Source organism: Stegodyphus dumicola, chromosome 1 (assembly GCF_044657685.1).
Source record: "Stegodyphus dumicola isolate Sdum_Otavi_A_Nest chromosome 1, ASM4465768v1".
Classification (NCBI taxonomy): domain Eukaryota; kingdom Metazoa; phylum Arthropoda; class Arachnida; order Araneae; family Eresidae; genus Stegodyphus; species Stegodyphus dumicola.
Window position 1 is genome coordinate 265,085,933 of NC_140768.1, and position 18,380 is coordinate 265,104,312.

Below are 18,380 nucleotides of genomic sequence, written 5' to 3' on the forward strand. Positions count from 1 at the left end.
ATTTTATTCCTATTATATTTTTTGTTAGATTTACGCGTGGCATTGGGATGCAAACCTAAGAACATAATTCAAAGAATTATGTGCTAAATTTTAAGTCTTTTAAAAGAATTATTTGTTTAATTCTTAAAGAATCTCGAAACCAGTATCATTATTACCCTATCGCCAAGTTTGCCAAATGAACGATTTGGTGCCAAATATAGCAGAACACCGCCGTACTTTTTCTCCCGCTACACCCTTGATGAAGGAATAAAAAAGTTCTGAGTGTCGCACGTGATGCCGTTGGCATTTTACGTTACTCCTGTCAGTTTATCGATGCACAGGAAACGGCAGCGGACGAAGTTCTCAGTGAGTGAATCTTATCATGAACTGTAAATTGATTCAATTGTCTGTGCGATTTGCCATTTCCCTGCAACAATTTTCATTGAAGCGTGAGCTGTGAACATTTAACAAAAAAGTTATTAGCACTAGTAATTAATTCGATTTTAGGGCAATTATGATATGCTGTGGAATTATCTAACGGCTTGTAGAGTATAAGATTCTGATTAGCAAGTCTCCTTGATGCAGCTATTGTCATTCTTCCAAGTATTGAGAGCAACAAACAATACACACTTTCGAATTCAACAACCATGAACTTACTTCTGTTGGCCTTCGAACCGTATACGCATCCCGGCGTAAAAAGTTATGCAACATCCAGTGGAAGCTAAGTAGTTTTTATTTTCCAGTTAAATGGATTTCACTCCTTTTCAATACCAACTTCACACTTCACGGATTTTTCTCTGAAATTGATTTCGTTGACTAAGGTTTCTTGTTCATTTACAGCTACTGGATTTTGATTCATATAAAAACATTTTATTCTTTCGGTCTGCTTTAAACTTCATGGTCTGAAATTCATTCTACTGTTATTCATGCGATAATCTGTTCAATAAGCGGTAAAACGTGGAATATTTTTAACGTTTTATAACTGGAAAATGATGTTTATAGATTTATCACCAAGCTAAAGTGTAATTGTTTTTAAAATAATATTTTTTTTTTTCTGTTTATATTGGATTCTTTGCATAAGTCCAACAAATATGGCATCTGTGATAATTTTTGGGGTAATTATTCTGTCCTTTTTCTTTATATCACCGCTTGTTTTTACTGCTGCAGAGGTAGCTATTGTTCAACCTAAATATCAACTTCTAATGCCTAGAATTGATTTCTTCCCACAAGAACTTAAAGCTGTTGTAGAAGAGAAGCTATGTCACGTATCTTTTGGCATCACTTGGGAAAACATCACAGATACCGTTTCTACGGATTCTTTGAAAAACTTTGATGGTGATTTTCGTGTATCCGTCAAGTCCGATAATCCTGAAATTTTAGAAATCATCAATTCGTCTTATCCTGATTGTATACAGTCAAGAGATGAACCCAAGAACTTTTCCTTCACTGTGAAAGGTGTTTTCCTTGGTTATACCAAAGTAACAGTTAACCTGACAGCAGCACCAAAAGGCTGTTTAAATGTGAACAGTATGGAAAACTTTGTTTCGAAATCTGCAGAGAATAGTAAGACATTTGATTTGTCTGTAAGTGTCATTAGATCTCCATCTTTTCTGGTTGATGTGGTGACAGGTATTATGGCAGCTCTAGTCGCTTTTAATTATATTAACATGGGTGTTCAGTTGGATCTTCACTGTATCGGGAAAGTTCTGAAGAAACCTGTGGGACCAGCTATAGGATTTGTTTGCCAGTTCCTGTTCATGCCTGTGGTAAGTAATATATGACTTAAGTAATTTAATATTTCATTTATTTATTAATACTTTCGCCTCAAATTTTATGTAACAAGAACTGAACTTTATAAAAATAGCGATTACCCACATTTTCGGATAATTTTGTTTTTCTGTGAAGATATTCGTCTTAGATACGTGGTGTTTAATAAATATATTTATTTATGTCCGTAAAAACACTGGTCACTTTTGAGAGGGTTGTCTTAAAGAGGTAGTTGTTATGAAAGAATTCATTATAGTTAAATTTAATATTGACGTTCTAGTTATGTAAGCTGTAGACAACTTCGTGTTTGTAATTTTATCTTCTGTAATATCTCTGAAGACCATATGCGATGTATATACCTTTAGGGTTGATAGGGTTACATCAGTAAGAATTTCGACGAAAAATGTTTGCTTTCGATCTCGTTCTAAAAAGCTCAGTTTTCCATAATCTTTTTTTTACTGCTTTTCTGGACGTCTTATCGTGAAGATACAATTTAAGTAAATATGTAAAAAATTAAATGTAAATAAAGTTTTACGGTGTGTGCTAAAAAACATAGAATATGAAAAATATAGAAAATGAAAAATATTTAATAAAACTTTAATAACAATGAAGAACATTTGAACATTTTACAACATACGAGCAGCACAAGGAGTACGAGCCAATTTCTCTGAAAAGATCCTCCGCGAAATATCCCACCTAGGCAGATAGCGTAGACTGCTTTACATTAATCAATTAACCTAAACACTAATTTTTCCATGGATAACACAAATGTTAATCAGCTGCTGTTTAAAAGTTTTGACGAAAATATCCGTTCCTGACATATGGGCATTGCGTGCTTTGTTCTAGTTAAATCAATCAACTAATTTAGAAGTCAAACAACAAAAAATCAGCGTAATATTTGCAAATTTTCACACTGTGAATTAACTGTATTCCATTGACTGTGAACATTTGCAAATATTACGCTGATTTTTGTTGTTTGACTAAATTAATATTTGTTCGGCGTGTTATTTTACCTCATTCAACTGACTTATACTATTAGTACTTTTCAATACAGTGCTTCTGCAAATAGTAGAACTGAGACAATTTTTGTGCATTTTAATTAGTTATTGATTAAAGCATAATTTTCTTGCTTTTAGATTTAATACAGATATTTTCAAACTGCTTTTCTGTAGAAATTTTAAAATTTATTCTAGTGAAAAAAAAACTTAACGAAGAATAAGCTTTTTGATTTTGTTTTTAAACAAAGCTGCAAAAGTTAGCTGGCTAAAGCTTCAAAATTTAGCTGGTTACATTCTAAACTCACTTTCGCAGTGAATAGTTCCGATATGAGCTGAAGTTATATTGGCGCAAGTCTTTAACAACGCCTTCTCCTAAAGTATGTTTTGTTTCTATTTATATAACTGATTTGATTATTTACAAAGTCCTTAAGATAAAATACACAGAAATGTATATATATATATATATATATATATATATATACTGTTTAGGAAATAAATTATATATATATATATATATATATATATATATATTTAATAAATAAGTGCTTAAAATTGACTTAAAAATTAAGATTTTGAAAACATTTTATGTAAAATATGTGCCCGTTTAAGTTATCATTTAAGGAAAAAAAAAGTATTCCTTTTTTATCGATGCTATCAAACTATGAAGTAATCATGTTGGTGCCCTTTATCCATTAAATCAAACATTTCTTTAGATCAGCGGTCGCCAACCGGTGGTCCACGGACCACTGTTGGTCCGTGAAAACGTTTTGATGGTTCGCAGAAAAATTGGGACATTATTCATATTTTTATGAAGATTCAGTTTTAAAAATGACGAGTTACTAAAACCTATTATAGAATGTGGATTATACTTTTTTTTTTCTTTTTTAATTTTAGCTACTATTTTAGTGAAATTCCTTCTGAATTTAGCTATTTTTTAGCTACTTTTGCAAATGTATCTAGTTACATTTGAAAGTGAGAGTTGGCATCCATATATAAGCTGCTGTTATCAATAACAGCGCGAACTGGAATTCTCTTTCCTTTTGAATTACAAACATACGCTACTGTAGTCGTTAATAATACAATTTTTCTCCATGTCAATAGGCAACTTGATTGGTTTTTATGAGAACCATCTGCATTCTTGTTTATAAATGCATCACTGGAAGTTTCCGTTTTTGTTTTATTCTAACTGTTGATCGATGGCGCTATTGCTGAGTGAGCGATGATTATTATGTTTACAATAATTAATACTTTCAGGCATAACACTTTGAGGTTATTGATATTGCTTTGCGTTTGCCGGTTTGTTCTTGCTTTTCGTGAAGTTCCTTTTCAGTGATATGGAAATGTGAAGCTTTTTATACAAGAAGGTAAGATTTTTGTACTTTTCATATAATTTTGCGATGAGAACGAAATATGTGTATCAGTGAGATGTTAATAGTGTTTTAATTCTTACTCATAATCAGGGGCGTAGCCTGAATTTCCATAAAGGCATGCTGTTGAACACAAAATATTTCGAAAATTATATTAACAATTGAAAATTAGAATTTTAAATAATTTAATAGTGATAAAGTTATTACATTTTTATTTTTACATAAATATATAATTTTATAGTGATAAAGCTTCTACTTCTATCGGGAAAAAATAAAAATAATAATTTATTAAATTAAAATTAGAAAAGGTTTTTCATATATCATCTCTAAGAAACAGAAATTTAATTAAAGTGGTCAATTATTGGAATAAACATTCAGTATTCTAAGTATAAGTTATTTACATTTCTATTGTCGTAAAAAAAATTAAAACTGTAAAGAAATAATATTTAGACCCGTAAAAATTCTAAAAAGTAAAACTTAAAGTACTGAAAAGGCAGTTATTGTCATTGATCATAGATTTATTGACTTGTTAAAGGGAACAAACCAATCCATTATCAATTAACAGTAACAACTTTTTTCCAAGTAAGGATCAAATTAGTAATTTTGTAAGAGTTAAATCATAAGTTACGAACAAAATTTAAAAATAGGGAAGATGTTAGTCTGCTTAAGCCGAAAGTTGTCATAAACAAAAACAAATTAGTAAGAAATTCTTAATTTAAGGTACTCGTTAAGAACAGAATTAAACTAGCGAACCGAGATCCTCACTTTAGAAATAACATTTCCGGACACTCTCACAGTAAAAACAATAAAAAAACTATTAAAAACCTGTACAAATTAATAAATACAAAAAAAGATATTAGAAATCAAGAGAAAAAGTTCAAATTAATACAATTATTTCAGATTAAAAATTTAGTAATTTAAAACGAATTAGTACATGATTTTAGATCCAAACGTAAAATCCCTTAAATACAAATTTATACATTCTTTTATATTAATATGTTAAATCAAAAGAAGTGAGTTATATACAATTTTAGGTTTAATGCCAGAAAGGAAATTAAAATTAATTTAATTTAATCAATAATAATAAACTGTCGTCGATTTATTCCTTGGCAGCTTTAGCGCAAGTCTTCGGCCTTTTAACTTACTCATAATTACTTGTTTAATTAAAATAATGTATTTAAAAACTTGTACTCAAAAAGTGTTCTCGCATCAAATTTAATCAGAAATCAAGATTATTTTACATCATCAATCTAACGGGATGGAATATCATTGAAAACTAAAATTTTCACTGAATTTTACGCAGTTTTTAAAAATTTTTATTAGTAATTTTTTTCATGAAAAGCCTAACAATTCCTTCAAAAGTTTATTAATACTAAAATGCATGCACAATTCTATTATGAATATTGTCAGGATCATATAAATTTAGTATGAAAACAATTCGAAAAAAAAATTAAAACGTAACTAACATTTTAAATACCTAGAATTTTTAAAAATCTTAAGCGCATGAAATCTGAATATAAAGACGTACTTCTAGCTACATACTTGGAAACTAACCTATACATGCTTTTTCATTGTAATATTTCAGTACCTCATTTCTTATATCTATCTCAGTTTTTCCTCCAACTAAATAAAATCAATTTATGTACATAAACATAATGCATGAAATGTCACATATCATTACGAATTATGTTATTAAATGCCTAATAACTCCTGTAAAATTGATCAATATTGAAATGTATGCCTAGCTTTCGCATGAATAGTATCAGAATCACATAAATTTAATGTGAGAACAATGCGATAAACATTAAAATTCAAGAAACATTTTAAATGCCCAGAATTTTCAGAAATCTTAAACGCATACAAAAATACTTAAGCAATATACAAACGTGGGCAAAAATTGAGGGCGAGACGGTTTTTTTCAATATAAAGTTGTGCAAAAGCTTTCCAAATCAACAAAAATAATACCATAAGATCCCCAACATGTAAGAATGTGGGTAATGTAAGGAAAACGTTCCAAAAAAAGCAATCAAAGTGATAGAAAGGAACTTTATTGAAAGAGCAGCATGGAGCGCAGTGTAACAGAAGGTCGAAACATCCATGTGATAGGTGTCCAGCAAGAAATATCTAGCCTTTAGTAGGGGATATGATCTCCCCTGACTGCTATGAGGTTTCCCATCATTTGTGCATGCTGAATATGAGGTTTTCAGTGAGTTGTTGAGGCATTGCTTCCCATTCCTCTTTGCAGCACCAGTCGCAGTTCCGGAATCGTTACTGGCAATAAGTTACGTGCTGCCACGCATTTCCCTAGCAAGTTCCGTACATGCTTGGATGGGATTTAGATCCAAAGACCTTGCCGGCCAATCCATGTGTTCAATATCCTCACTCTCCAACAGCTTTTTGACAGTAACTGCGCGATGAGGTGAAGCGTTGTCGTCCATGAAGAGGAACTGAGGACCCATAGCACCTGTGAAAAGACGTGTGTAAGGAAGGAGAACCTCGTTAAAATAGCAGTCCCCTGTGACTGAACCTATTGGGAAGATATGAAGGTCGGTACATCTACCAAGCATTATGTCTCCCCAAACGAGAACTACACGACCTACAAACCGGTCTCTTTTGATGAAGTTGAAGGGGTTATTGCGTGTTCCCCGCTCTCTGCAGTTGTTTATACGTCTAGAATTGCAACTCAGACTAAATCTGCTCTCATTCGTAAAGAGTACTTGACCCCATTAATTATCTGTCCAATTCTGGTGTTCCCTGCGCCACCGAAAACGCATTCTCCGATGAGCCAGAAGTTTATAATATACAACCGTACAGGTCGTCGGTGCAAACAGACCACTAATAGGCAGCCTGCTGGCCATGGTAAAACGCAATATCGGTTATCCAATCGCCTTCCCAAGTGTCTTGAGATTTCTCCCGCAGTTTGGTGACTGTTCCTTCTTTCGAATAGGACGATATACCGGTCATCCGCTACTGTGGTTGCTCGTGAACAACCACTGCTAAACCGCCAGACAGCTGTTCCTGTTGTTTGAAATACTCTCCAAAGTCGTCAAACAATGCTGTGAGCAATCCCGAACTCCACAGCCACACTTGTCACACTTGGACCTTCCTCTATCTTTCCAATGATTCGACTTCGGGTAAAAGCATCCAGATGTCGTTTAAGAGATTTATTGTTTGACATTTCACACGGATTCAGTAACTCGACGTCGTTTAAACTGATATATATCGTGCAATAGATTCTCCAAAATGCTGAGCTCGCACTTCTAGCGATCTTTATACACCTCCGACACTCCCCTAATACGTCTAATTGCATATATGCGCATGGGCTAATGTACTTGACCCTAGCCTATCTACTGATTAGTCTTTTAGTCCGCTCTGCCTCTTCGTTCCACTGATAAACAATTTTTCAACTTCGTCCTTAATTTTTGCACACCAGTATGCTTTTAAAAATCTTAAACGCATACATAAAGACTTACTTTTAGTTACACACCTCAGAAAACAATTTATAAATACTTTTGCATTGAAATATATCATCACTGGATTTATTAGCTCTTTCTCAATTCTGTTTTTGTTCAGTAGGTTTCAGCAGAATCAACTTTATATACTGTGTCATATTCTGTAGACAAATATAATGCACGAAAAGCCACTTATCAATTACATTTCATATACTGCTAACCTATTTTTACTTATACTTCACATGCTAGATAGTAACTTATAAATGCTTTCACCCTCACTTCATCCTTAATTCAATAAAGTTAATTTTATATGCTATGCTGTGTAAATAAACATAACACACGATGCATTACCAACCATTATATTTCAGATACTGCTGATCTCTTGATAATTTAGGCATGCTTGTGCATTATAATATCCCACTACTTCATTCATGCATTATAATGCATCAATCACTATTTAAAGCAAGGCTAAAAGCAGCTGCTGTTGCCACTCAAAGGAAGAAAAATATAAACATTTCCGTTCTTACACTAAAAAATAAAATGAACTTGTTGGCTGCCATATGCGAAAAACGTCTGGAAAGCATAATGTCTCAACCATTTAAATGTCCTTTAAATGTTCAAGACTACAGCGAAAATTCTTAAAATTCATCGTAATTTAAAAATTTTTTGGGAGTTATTCTTTATTCGTACATTATTCTTTATTTTTGTGAATAAAAAAATAAATTTCGAATTTTTGAAGAAAATTTACAAATTTGAACGTCTTTTGTCTCTTTAGCAAAGTAACACATTGGATCGAATTTGTTTATTATAGGATACTTCAGCTGTTAAAAATGGGAGGTGAATTGAGAAATGTAAAAGTGATAAGACAGAAAGTCTATTCCCATCTTATCAAATGTATAAAACCATTTCTTTTAAATATTTATCACTTGACTGATAATATATATGTAGAAGTTATCATCAACAAGGTCATGGCAAAAGAATCTACCGAAGCTTTTTCGAGATTTGGGAATTCCTAAATTAATATTAATTTATTTCTCGAAATGTGAGATTCTGTTTTTAGAAATTATCGAGAATTTCGAGATTCTAAAAAAGTAATAGTTAAAAGAAAAAGAGACATGGAAAAACATGCAAGATGAAAATAAAACGTATGGTGTTGTTTAATAATTTTTCTTTAAATTTAATTTCTAAATTATATTAAAAAATGATATAATTTGTTTTATAGTTAATGACAGCCTTTATTAAAGCAAGCTTATAGTACAGACGAATAATTTTCTGATTTTTTGCTAAATAACGACTTTTATGTTAGGATCGAAAAATTGTAGCAGTGGACAAGTTCATGTCATTGTGCATTGATGTCGTTTCCTTCCCAAATAGTACATTTTTCGGTATTTTTAAATTCCAGGCTCTTTTGCCTTTGAGACATCAAAATAAAACCCTGTGATCATAATAGAACAGACATGTCACGGGCTGTATTCGTCTCTTTTCTAATTTTTCTGCGGCTTTCGGCTCAACCCGAGAAAATTACAAAAAGTATGTAATATATTAATAAAAATTAGTCTTTCACCCAATGTCGAGGCGTACATACAATTTCGGAAACTACGAAGAATAAAAAAATATTCTCTCAATCGACGTTCAGAAAGTGCCAGTCCATTATAGATGGAAGTAACAGAGATTGAATATGATTCAGTGCTGAAAGAAAAATTCAGTTTAAATATCCTCCGATTTTTACAAATATTTTCCTGCGGAATTCGCAGGAAATCAGCCAATTTGCAATTTTCATAATTTCCACGTTCGGTAGAACATATCAAACGTAACAACGTATCAATGTTCGTAATGTGAAAAAAAAAAAAAAAAAAAAAAACTGATTAAAAGGACATCAAGTCGACAGCGAGATCCGTGTTAACAGGCATTCATTTGACCTCTGTTCTGAAAATCGTTGATGAGAGTAGCATGTCTCTGGACATCCAAAAGTGGCTGTCGGAAAACGATCTTAGGTATTAGTAAAGACGCAAACAGTTATCCATCCATTACCAAAATTTATTTGCTGTTTTTTTTTTTTTTCAAAACGTGCCTTATTAGGTAAGATTTTATGCATTACTTCGTCTTTAAACACGCCATTAAGTTTTAGAGACATTAGATGTTTTTTTGAAAGCAGGAGAGATGAAAAATGAGTAATGCCCTCATCGGGACTCGAACCACGGATCTCTCGAATACGCATCGAGCGTGCTGACCGCTACACTACGAAGGCATGCTAAGAAGACGGGAGAAATACCTTTTAAAGTATGAAAAAAATCTTCTCCCTTGCGATCCGCACTTTTATACACTGATGAATATTTCGCACACTTGAGGTAGTGAGTTGGACCTTCAGCCAAAAGATCTCTGAAAGTTAATTCTATTCTCCAACAGTACTTCGTTCACTATTCAGATGAAAAGGCGTATAACGACATCGCATTAGGTTTTCACCCTTAATGTAAAATTGTTGCCTTTTTAAAACAATTACTGAAGGTGTTTACTGATGATGCTCTTCAATCTAATGAATTCTCCAGCAAAACTTATAAGGTATTTCTCCCGTCTTCTTAGCATGCCTTCGTAGTGTAGTGGTCAGCACGCTTGCCGCGTATTCAAGAGGCCCATGGTTCGAGTTCCGGCGAAGGCGTTGCTCATTTTTCATCTCTCCTGCTTCGAAATAACCTAGTGTCTCTACAGTGGAGCCCGAACTAAAAGGATGGTGGATGATGATTCTCCATCGGCAGAATTTGGCGTCCCCTAATTCCCTGCTGCCCTTTAAAAAAAGGGTTGGAGTATATAAGGTATTTCTCAACGCCTTCGTAGTATGCCTTTGTATTGTCAGCACACTCGGCGTGTATTCGAGAGTCCCGTGGTTCGATTCTCGGCGAAAGCGTTGTTCATTTTTCATCTTTCCTGCTTCGAAATAAACCTAATGTCTCTACAAACTCACCTCGTGTAAAGCATTGTGGTTAAATATCGTACTTTGAGATTTCCAGACCAATCATGATTCTTCTAATATTTCACTTAAAGTGACTAATCAATCCCTTATCAATTGGCGCAGTTTGGTCGGATAAAAAGTTTTCGGATTATACTTTATCGGACGAGCAGAAAAACGTTATTATTAATTTCAGTTCCCGAACGTTCTAAGAATTCTTTACCGAGAATTAGTTATCTCGAAATTTAAGGAAAAAATATGCTGAAAATAACGAATAGTTCATGATTTTCTTAAAAAATCTCAAGATTTCTTGGAGCAGAGTTCTCTGTTGCAATCACTAATTTTTATGAACATAAATAAACTTAACAAAAGTAATCATTCATATAAGTTCATTTAATTAAAAGAATTAATGTCCAGTAAGAGGTCAAGAATTCCTTGAGAAGTGAAAGTCAGAAACTTTCGCGGAACTTTTTTACGAAACAAGCATACTGCTTTTTGTTTAGCTAATAATTTCTAAATATAGGAAAGGTCAGAATGCAGATTGTACTCACAGAAATTCATTTCACTTATGTAAAGATGTTTATTTTCCAAGAAGAAATCCGAATGTAAGCTATCGTTGTATCTACTCACCTTGGATGTTTTCCTTTATATTATGTCGTATATATCAAGTTCTAGTAACATTTCTCAGGTTTGAAAGTTACAATTAATAACACTTCTTACTCTTCCTTTAGCTTCTTTTCAGATCAGTTACCTTATACAGACTATTTTATCGCTTCATCTACAGAACCTTGACTGTCTTCCTGCTTTTGACCTACCATATTTTTAGAAATGGCTGAAATGTTGAATGTTAAAATAACATATTTTTTTCTGCTTTTTCTGTCTGGGGAAGTTTTTTCGTGGAAGTTGTTTATCACATTATCTGGAAAACCTTGAACGCACTATATTTTGATGCTAGCCTTTTTAGAAAATTTCTGTTTTGTTGAAGGTTGTGGTAACAATGTAAAGAACTTAATCGGTCATTGCAATAAAAATTAATCTTTGTGGAGGTTGTATGAACTATATGCAACACTACCCGACGACAATTAAAACAGTGCTTTCTCAGAAGACAATACTCAAACAACAGACTGAAAATCAGGAAAACGATGCAGAAAGGGATTAAAACACTCTTATAAGGAATATTCCTGGAAAATGGCATTAAAAGTTACTTGTACGAATCGTTTCGAGCAAAACAGCGTAACTAAAAGTGGTCTCTGCTGTCATCAATCGGCGGAAGTTCAAGCTGTGTTGTGTGCTCGGACATGCTTGATAGCTTCCAACATAAAAGTATTTAGAGCTGGCTCACTGGATTCTTATCCTTTCATACGTGAAGAAAATTAATTCTTCCTTCTTTTTTTACCTTTTCGCGTTAAATGAACTTTTCCTTTTTTTTTTTTTTTTTAAACTTTTTGGCATTTTAAAACCAGCACCGGGACCTAACGAGTGAACTGTTTTAGTTAATCTTTCCTTTATCTCTCTCTCATGCGAATATTTGAAACAGTAATTATTTCAAAATTGACTATATGGTGATAAAAGAAGAAGAAGAAAGTTAAGAAAGAATAATAATAATAAATCAAGAGAAGAAGAAAGAAGTTAAAAAGAAAGATTCAATTTTAGAATTGATGTTGATTTTTAGAAACATGATGCTTATTCCAAGGAAAAATAACACAGGAATAAAATATTTTACCCAGCTTTCAATTTTTAGTTGACATTCCTTTCTTCATAATAAGATCGAATAATCATTCAGTTGAATGATTGTTGAATAAACACATGTTGTATTTGATTTTTGAAAGAAAATATGGCAGCTGTATTTGTATATGAAATGGTAACTGGTATTGCGAAGACTTGCTTCTCAAGATCTAGTAAGTTACCAGTTCTTCAGAGCCCAAGATTCTTTATTGTCAGTTTACACGGTTTCATCGCAAACAACAGTCATCTGAAAAAAAGTGACGAAATGTAAAAAATTCTTAATTCTTGCCTATATAAATAAGCGAATCAAAAGCAGGATGTGTTTGATTCGCTTATTTATATAGGATAGAAATAAGAAAAAATTTTGTGAAACTAAATTTTTTCTGGAGTCCATTGACCTTTTTTTTAAACCACAGAGACTCTTATTGCTAGTTAAAAATAATTGACTATTATAAGAATTTATTTATAAACTGGAAAGCAGTTTTAATTTCGGCATCACTTCGAAATATTTTAAAGTGAAAATATTTTAGTGGGAAAAAAGCTTATTGAAATTCCTTATATACTCATGTAAATCATGTGAGGATTTCTTTATGTGTTTAATAATATTGATAATGTATAAAGGTGTTTCGAAGAATCGTAATATTAGCAATAGTAAATAATAATATAGTAACTTTCAAAGAAGAATGCCTGGAAGATTGTATTGGATTATTATGATGAAGTACAATAGGGTTGCCTTCTTGAAGGCTTCATAGAGGACTTTCTGAGGGATATTGGCTCATTTTCACGTTACACATGGAAGAACTACGAAAACCTTCGCTCAGCACACCCATTAGCCGGTTTTTGAACCCTGGTCAAGGTTATGTTAGATAGTTTGAATATGGCAAAATACAAGAAGACTATCTATCTATAGGGAGGGATGCTTTCATGGAAACTTTATAAGAGAAACTGGCTGGTATCCACGACATGCGGGGAAAATTACGAAAACTAACTATGCAGCTAACCCAGTGGTTCTCAACCGTTTTTATCTCATACATCCCTTTCGCCATTGCTGAAAGATCATTCTTTCCTTGCTTTCCAAACTTGAAAAACACATATATACATTTATTTATATTTATAAATTTGTTTTATATGTTAAATAATAGAAATAACAGAAAGTGTTGGTAAAAAAATCTTTTTTTTTATATATATATATTCATAAACTAAAACTAAATACTAAACAGCCAAATAAGAGGCTGACGCATTCCCCTCTGAAACTGTGAAATTCCTCCTCTCCTCTTTTGGTTAAGAACCCCTGAGCTGGTCCTTGAATTAAATATATATAGCCTTGAATTAAACTACCAGTATTCAGGGATCTTTAATCACACGACAGCTGGTGGTGAGTGAAACCTAATCGACATCCCAGTGTTCAACGGGCACATATCTTGCACTCGAAGGAAACATCGATTGTTTTACATTATTTTAAATGTTTGGTTCTACACTACTTTAAATATCACTTCTAGCACTATACAGACAGATAGATGATCGTTTCATTCTAGCTTCTAAGTGCAATAAACAGAAACAAATGAAGTTTTAAAATTAAGCTGTTTATTAACACGTTTAACTGACAATTACACAAACTAATACAATAATATATTAAACTCAGATATGTGTGGAAAAAGTAGACAAAAAAGTTCAAAACCAAATTAAAGCAGAAAATACAAAGTAGGACGCATTTAAATAAGATTTCGCTCAGACATTAAATATTTGGCGAAGCAAATGCGGCTTGCAAAGCTAAAGCGATAAATTACTCAAACAGAAGGGAAGCGTAACAAAGTAGCCGGTCAGTTATAGCTACCAAAGGCTCTCTCGCTCATATTCAAGAACTCTGCGTTTATACGCATTTACTAATTTACATCCTGGTGCGAGATAACGGAAGGAGAAGTGATATAGTAAAGGCCAAATAATGAGATAACTAGATTAATTAACATAAAACCTTACAAATCGTGCATGTAAAGATTTCGTTAGGCATCTTTACATGTACGCTTCAAAAACAGATTGATGAGTGGAGTAAAGAAACACTAAGACAAACGAAATAGTATATAATGTAACTGACGTCATATATAAAAAAGAAAAGAAAAACAGTTATACATATACCAAAAATAGTATGCTTTGATACTATACAAGTAATTTTTTGAGCCTATGTATATAATTTTTGAACGTACCCTTTTCTTTCTTAAAAAAAAAAAAAAAAAAAAAAAGTTTTACGGAAATTAATTCTAAATAGCCACCGAATGAAGTTTATTATGTTTAACTGCAACTAGAAGAGTGAAACATAATGTCCTATATAATGCAAATAATTTGTTTTCATTCTGCAATTTTGAAGTTTATTTTTACCCGTGCGATAAACTGTGGTAAAAGAAAGTAAAACAGATGAAATTGAAAAATACCATAACAAAGCAAATGAAACTGAAGTATTAGCGTAATAAGACAAATGAAGCTGAAGATATAGCGTAACAAAATAGAGTGAAACTAAGCATGACAAATGACTAAAAATGGAACTTAAGTAAATAAAATGAAACAAAAAGCTTAGGATCCTCAGACATGATATTTAAAAAATAAAATAAAAATAAAAATCATTGAATAATGAAACATCTGTTAAGTTAAAAACTTAATGCTCAAATATATAAAAATAATTTAATCTAGTGCAGGAAGAGAAAAAGAAAGAGTATACTTCTAGTCAGTAAATGGCTCTGTGATTTCATATACTGTTCAAATTCGTTAAACTTACGCTGCTTTACGGATCGGAAAAATAGTGTTTGTGCTGTCAAGATAGATTCAGCTGATACATGGCGGAAACCATTTCAAATGTTACGGTCCGGTGGTCAAAGGAAATAAATTATTTGTGGTTTGCTGAATAGCTAATCATCCTGAATGTATGTTTGGTAAAATATCCTGGTAAGATGATAGGCAAATTACGATGTTTAGCAAATTATTCTTGTAAGATGCTGGGTAACTCTTTTCTTTCCCTTATCATTTAACTGTTGTATATCTTAGAATTATGATATTTCGGTATATGTATATACTGTATTATTTAAAATGTTAGTGTAACTTACACTATTGTTTTCTGAGTGAATCATATGTTTCAAACCTCAAAAGGAAATTTGCGGGTTTGTATTCCGATTCATAACTTCCGTTTAGTTAAGTGTAACAGCATAAGATTTAATGCAAAAATACTGTATCCTCCTAGAATTATCCGCCTGGTGACACTTTATAAATCTATTTATGAAATAGTTTATAATTTTTTGTTTCAAACTCTCTTAATATATTCTGATTATCTGTAACCCTTATGAAAACATCAACTCATTGGCAACCCATTTCCAGAAGTTGTATTTACTGGTAGTATTTTGAAATGAATTTTTATCCTCAAGTTTACTTGAATATGAAAGCCTCACCAGTATTCGAGTGCTTAAGACCGCTGAATGTTGGTATTTTGTTCTGGGTTCGATCTCTGACGAATGGGCTGGCTCTATGGTTAGTTTTAATTGTTTTCTCTCTCGTGTAACGTGAATAGCAGCCAGTTTCCATTAGGCGAAAGTCCACAAAGGCATCCCTCTCGTTAGGCAAATAGTTCTGGTGAGCTGTGCCGTATTTCAACTACCATAACCAACCAACTCGAATATGAGTAACCTCAAACAGCTATTATGAATACATTTATGCAGCAGAAACAGATTAGAGCTTTTCTTAGTTTTTAATGAATGCTTGATTTCACAAATGCAGCAGCAAGGACAAACTTTTAAAGAATAACGCGCATCGTTATTTGGGAAGACAAGGCATTTTGCCTAAATTTGAGTGATGTTTATTTTCTGCGTGCAGCATGGTGAATGAATGTTGTATTTTTGTGCTGAGGAGTTTTTCAAAATTAAATAACATGTTCGATTGTCAGAGAGCAATTATAGATTGATTAATAATATTTGTAACTTAATTTTAATTACTCTTTACTCAAAAACATTTGACGTGTAGTTTTCTACATGACCACCATTACCATTCTATATTAGTGCTATGTGAATGTCTAGGAGCAGGGTCGTATACTCTTGTTTCATTTGCTTGCTGGGATTTTCTTCGCCATCATTTTTATTGCGTTTTGAAGATTCAGAATGATTGTCCAGTTACTTGTTAAGATATCCTCGTATGAAATAGCGCAAAGAAGAGCATTAAGTGAAGATAAGATAATAATTATTTCCGAGGCGGCAACTAAACCAATAATTTTATCATTAAAAAATGAGACAATGAGAAGACAGTCACTTTACAATGAGTGAACTTGGAGCTTTGGTGGAACATAAGACTTGTTTATATCTGTGTCTTGATGAAATATATACCTCGTGTCTACCCCGATGTCCTCTACCTTCTAAAGTATTTATGAGGCAAGCTTTTATATTTACCATTATTATTGCGTAATTCAGAGTTCTGAAACATTCCACAGAAATGCTTGTACAATTTGAGATTTCTCAATTGCTCCGACTCACGCTGAATTAAAAACCCACAACAACAACTACTCAGAGCAGATGCTCTTTCTGGTCTTAGATAGTTTCCACCCGACCGACGAAATAGTTCTAGTACTTTCTGCTTCTCAAAATTACCAGAAGGAAGGCCGACTACCGTTACTGAACATCTAAAATCAATAGCAGTTATTCACTTGTGCTACCTACTACGGTAATATAGGGACCGGAGCAAACTGTCGCCAAATAATCGCCAAATCTGACGACTTTTGGCGATTTCTCGCCAAATTTGGAGACAAAAATTAGTCGCCGAAACGGTTGCCAACTTGGCGATATCTCGCCAAATTAAGGATTTAGCCATCTACTCAATGTTGAATAGATTTGCCCCTGTATTATAATACTTTTCCGGAAAACTTCGCTCCTTTAGATATTCATGTTACATTATACAACAATTTCACATATGATTTCACTAAAATTAGCTATCTGTGTACAGAATTTGTGACAATATTGTTCTCTTTCCATTATAAATTAATTTGCACTTTTGTGTTTCAGTTCTATGAATTCTTTTGCAGTAAATTGACAAAACCTTCTCTATTTTACTACGAAGATTTGGTTTCATTGCTTTTATGTCAAATATTATAAAGCAAATTAAAGATTTCCAAACATTTGGAACATTTAAGCAAATATACGAAGTAAAATTCTGCTTTCCAAATGCATATTTTGGAGAGACTCAACTGCAGAAATTAATAGAACCTTATCTTCTAATGAAACAGCGCGACATGAACCGTATTCTCGTACAATAAAATAATCATAATTCAAAAGTAATGCAAACTTTATATATCGAGCTGAAACAAGTGACACGATTTATGTGTAAATAAACCTTCAGATTTATTCTCTAATCTTGTATACAAATGACTTATAAGCCATTATGCTACATGTGGTAGATCTATTAAAATATTTTTCAGTAAATGCTAAAGTGAATGACATAAAACAAAAGTAAGTACTTATTGTGCATGAAATTCTTTCGACAGATTATTTTTTCTATTAGATAGCCAAGACATTCCTTGCAGAAATTTTTCATTTTGCGAAAGAGTATTTTGATGTACGATGGAATCTCTATCTGTTAAACCTATTTAAGTTGAAAGTATTGCTAAGCTGGAAACGCAGCTGATAACTATTAGAACATTATAGCTGAACCCACCTTAAACGTCTTCAGAAGACTAGCCGTATTTACAACGACACCCAACAATTTTTTTAAAAATTTTATTTTACTGATGACACATTATTAAACCGATTATCATATATATCGTGACAGTAATTTCGGTTCTAAATTATTGTTACTGTTATTACATTAACACTTTCTTGATTTTGAAATTTTGAAACCCTTTCTTAAATTTTGCTTTTATGAGGGAATAGCTTGAATTAGTTTATAGAAAAGGGAGGTAGCAAGGGTGTCGTGTCCATATTACATGGAAGAATGTTTACCGGAGCCTACTCCAAGAAGAGGTTGGACTTCTGTCCCCCTTCCCAATTTTGACGGAGAGCACCCCTCTGCGCTCCACCAAATCACACGAGAGGGCTTTCGGCTCGCCGCATATTTAGAGTGCCCCCATGCCGCTTGGACACTATACACGTACAAGATTCCAAGTTGTGAATATTTTTATTTATCACAA

The 18,380-nt window shown here is 32.7% G+C and overlaps 1 protein-coding gene across 1 annotated transcript in view; it reads left to right on the top strand.

Annotated features, from left to right (window-relative positions):
- Positions 1–262: 262 nt before the first annotated feature.
- LOC118188753 (ileal sodium/bile acid cotransporter-like) overlaps positions 263–18,380 on the top strand; it is a 122,239-nt gene continuing 104,121 nt past the window's right edge. Inside the window, exon 1 of the mRNA XM_085827692.1 lies at positions 263–1,745. Coding sequence (XP_085683818.1) covers positions 1,071–1,745 — 675 coding nt within the window. The 5' untranslated portion in view covers positions 263–1,070. The remainder of the gene's footprint in view (positions 1,746–18,380) is intronic.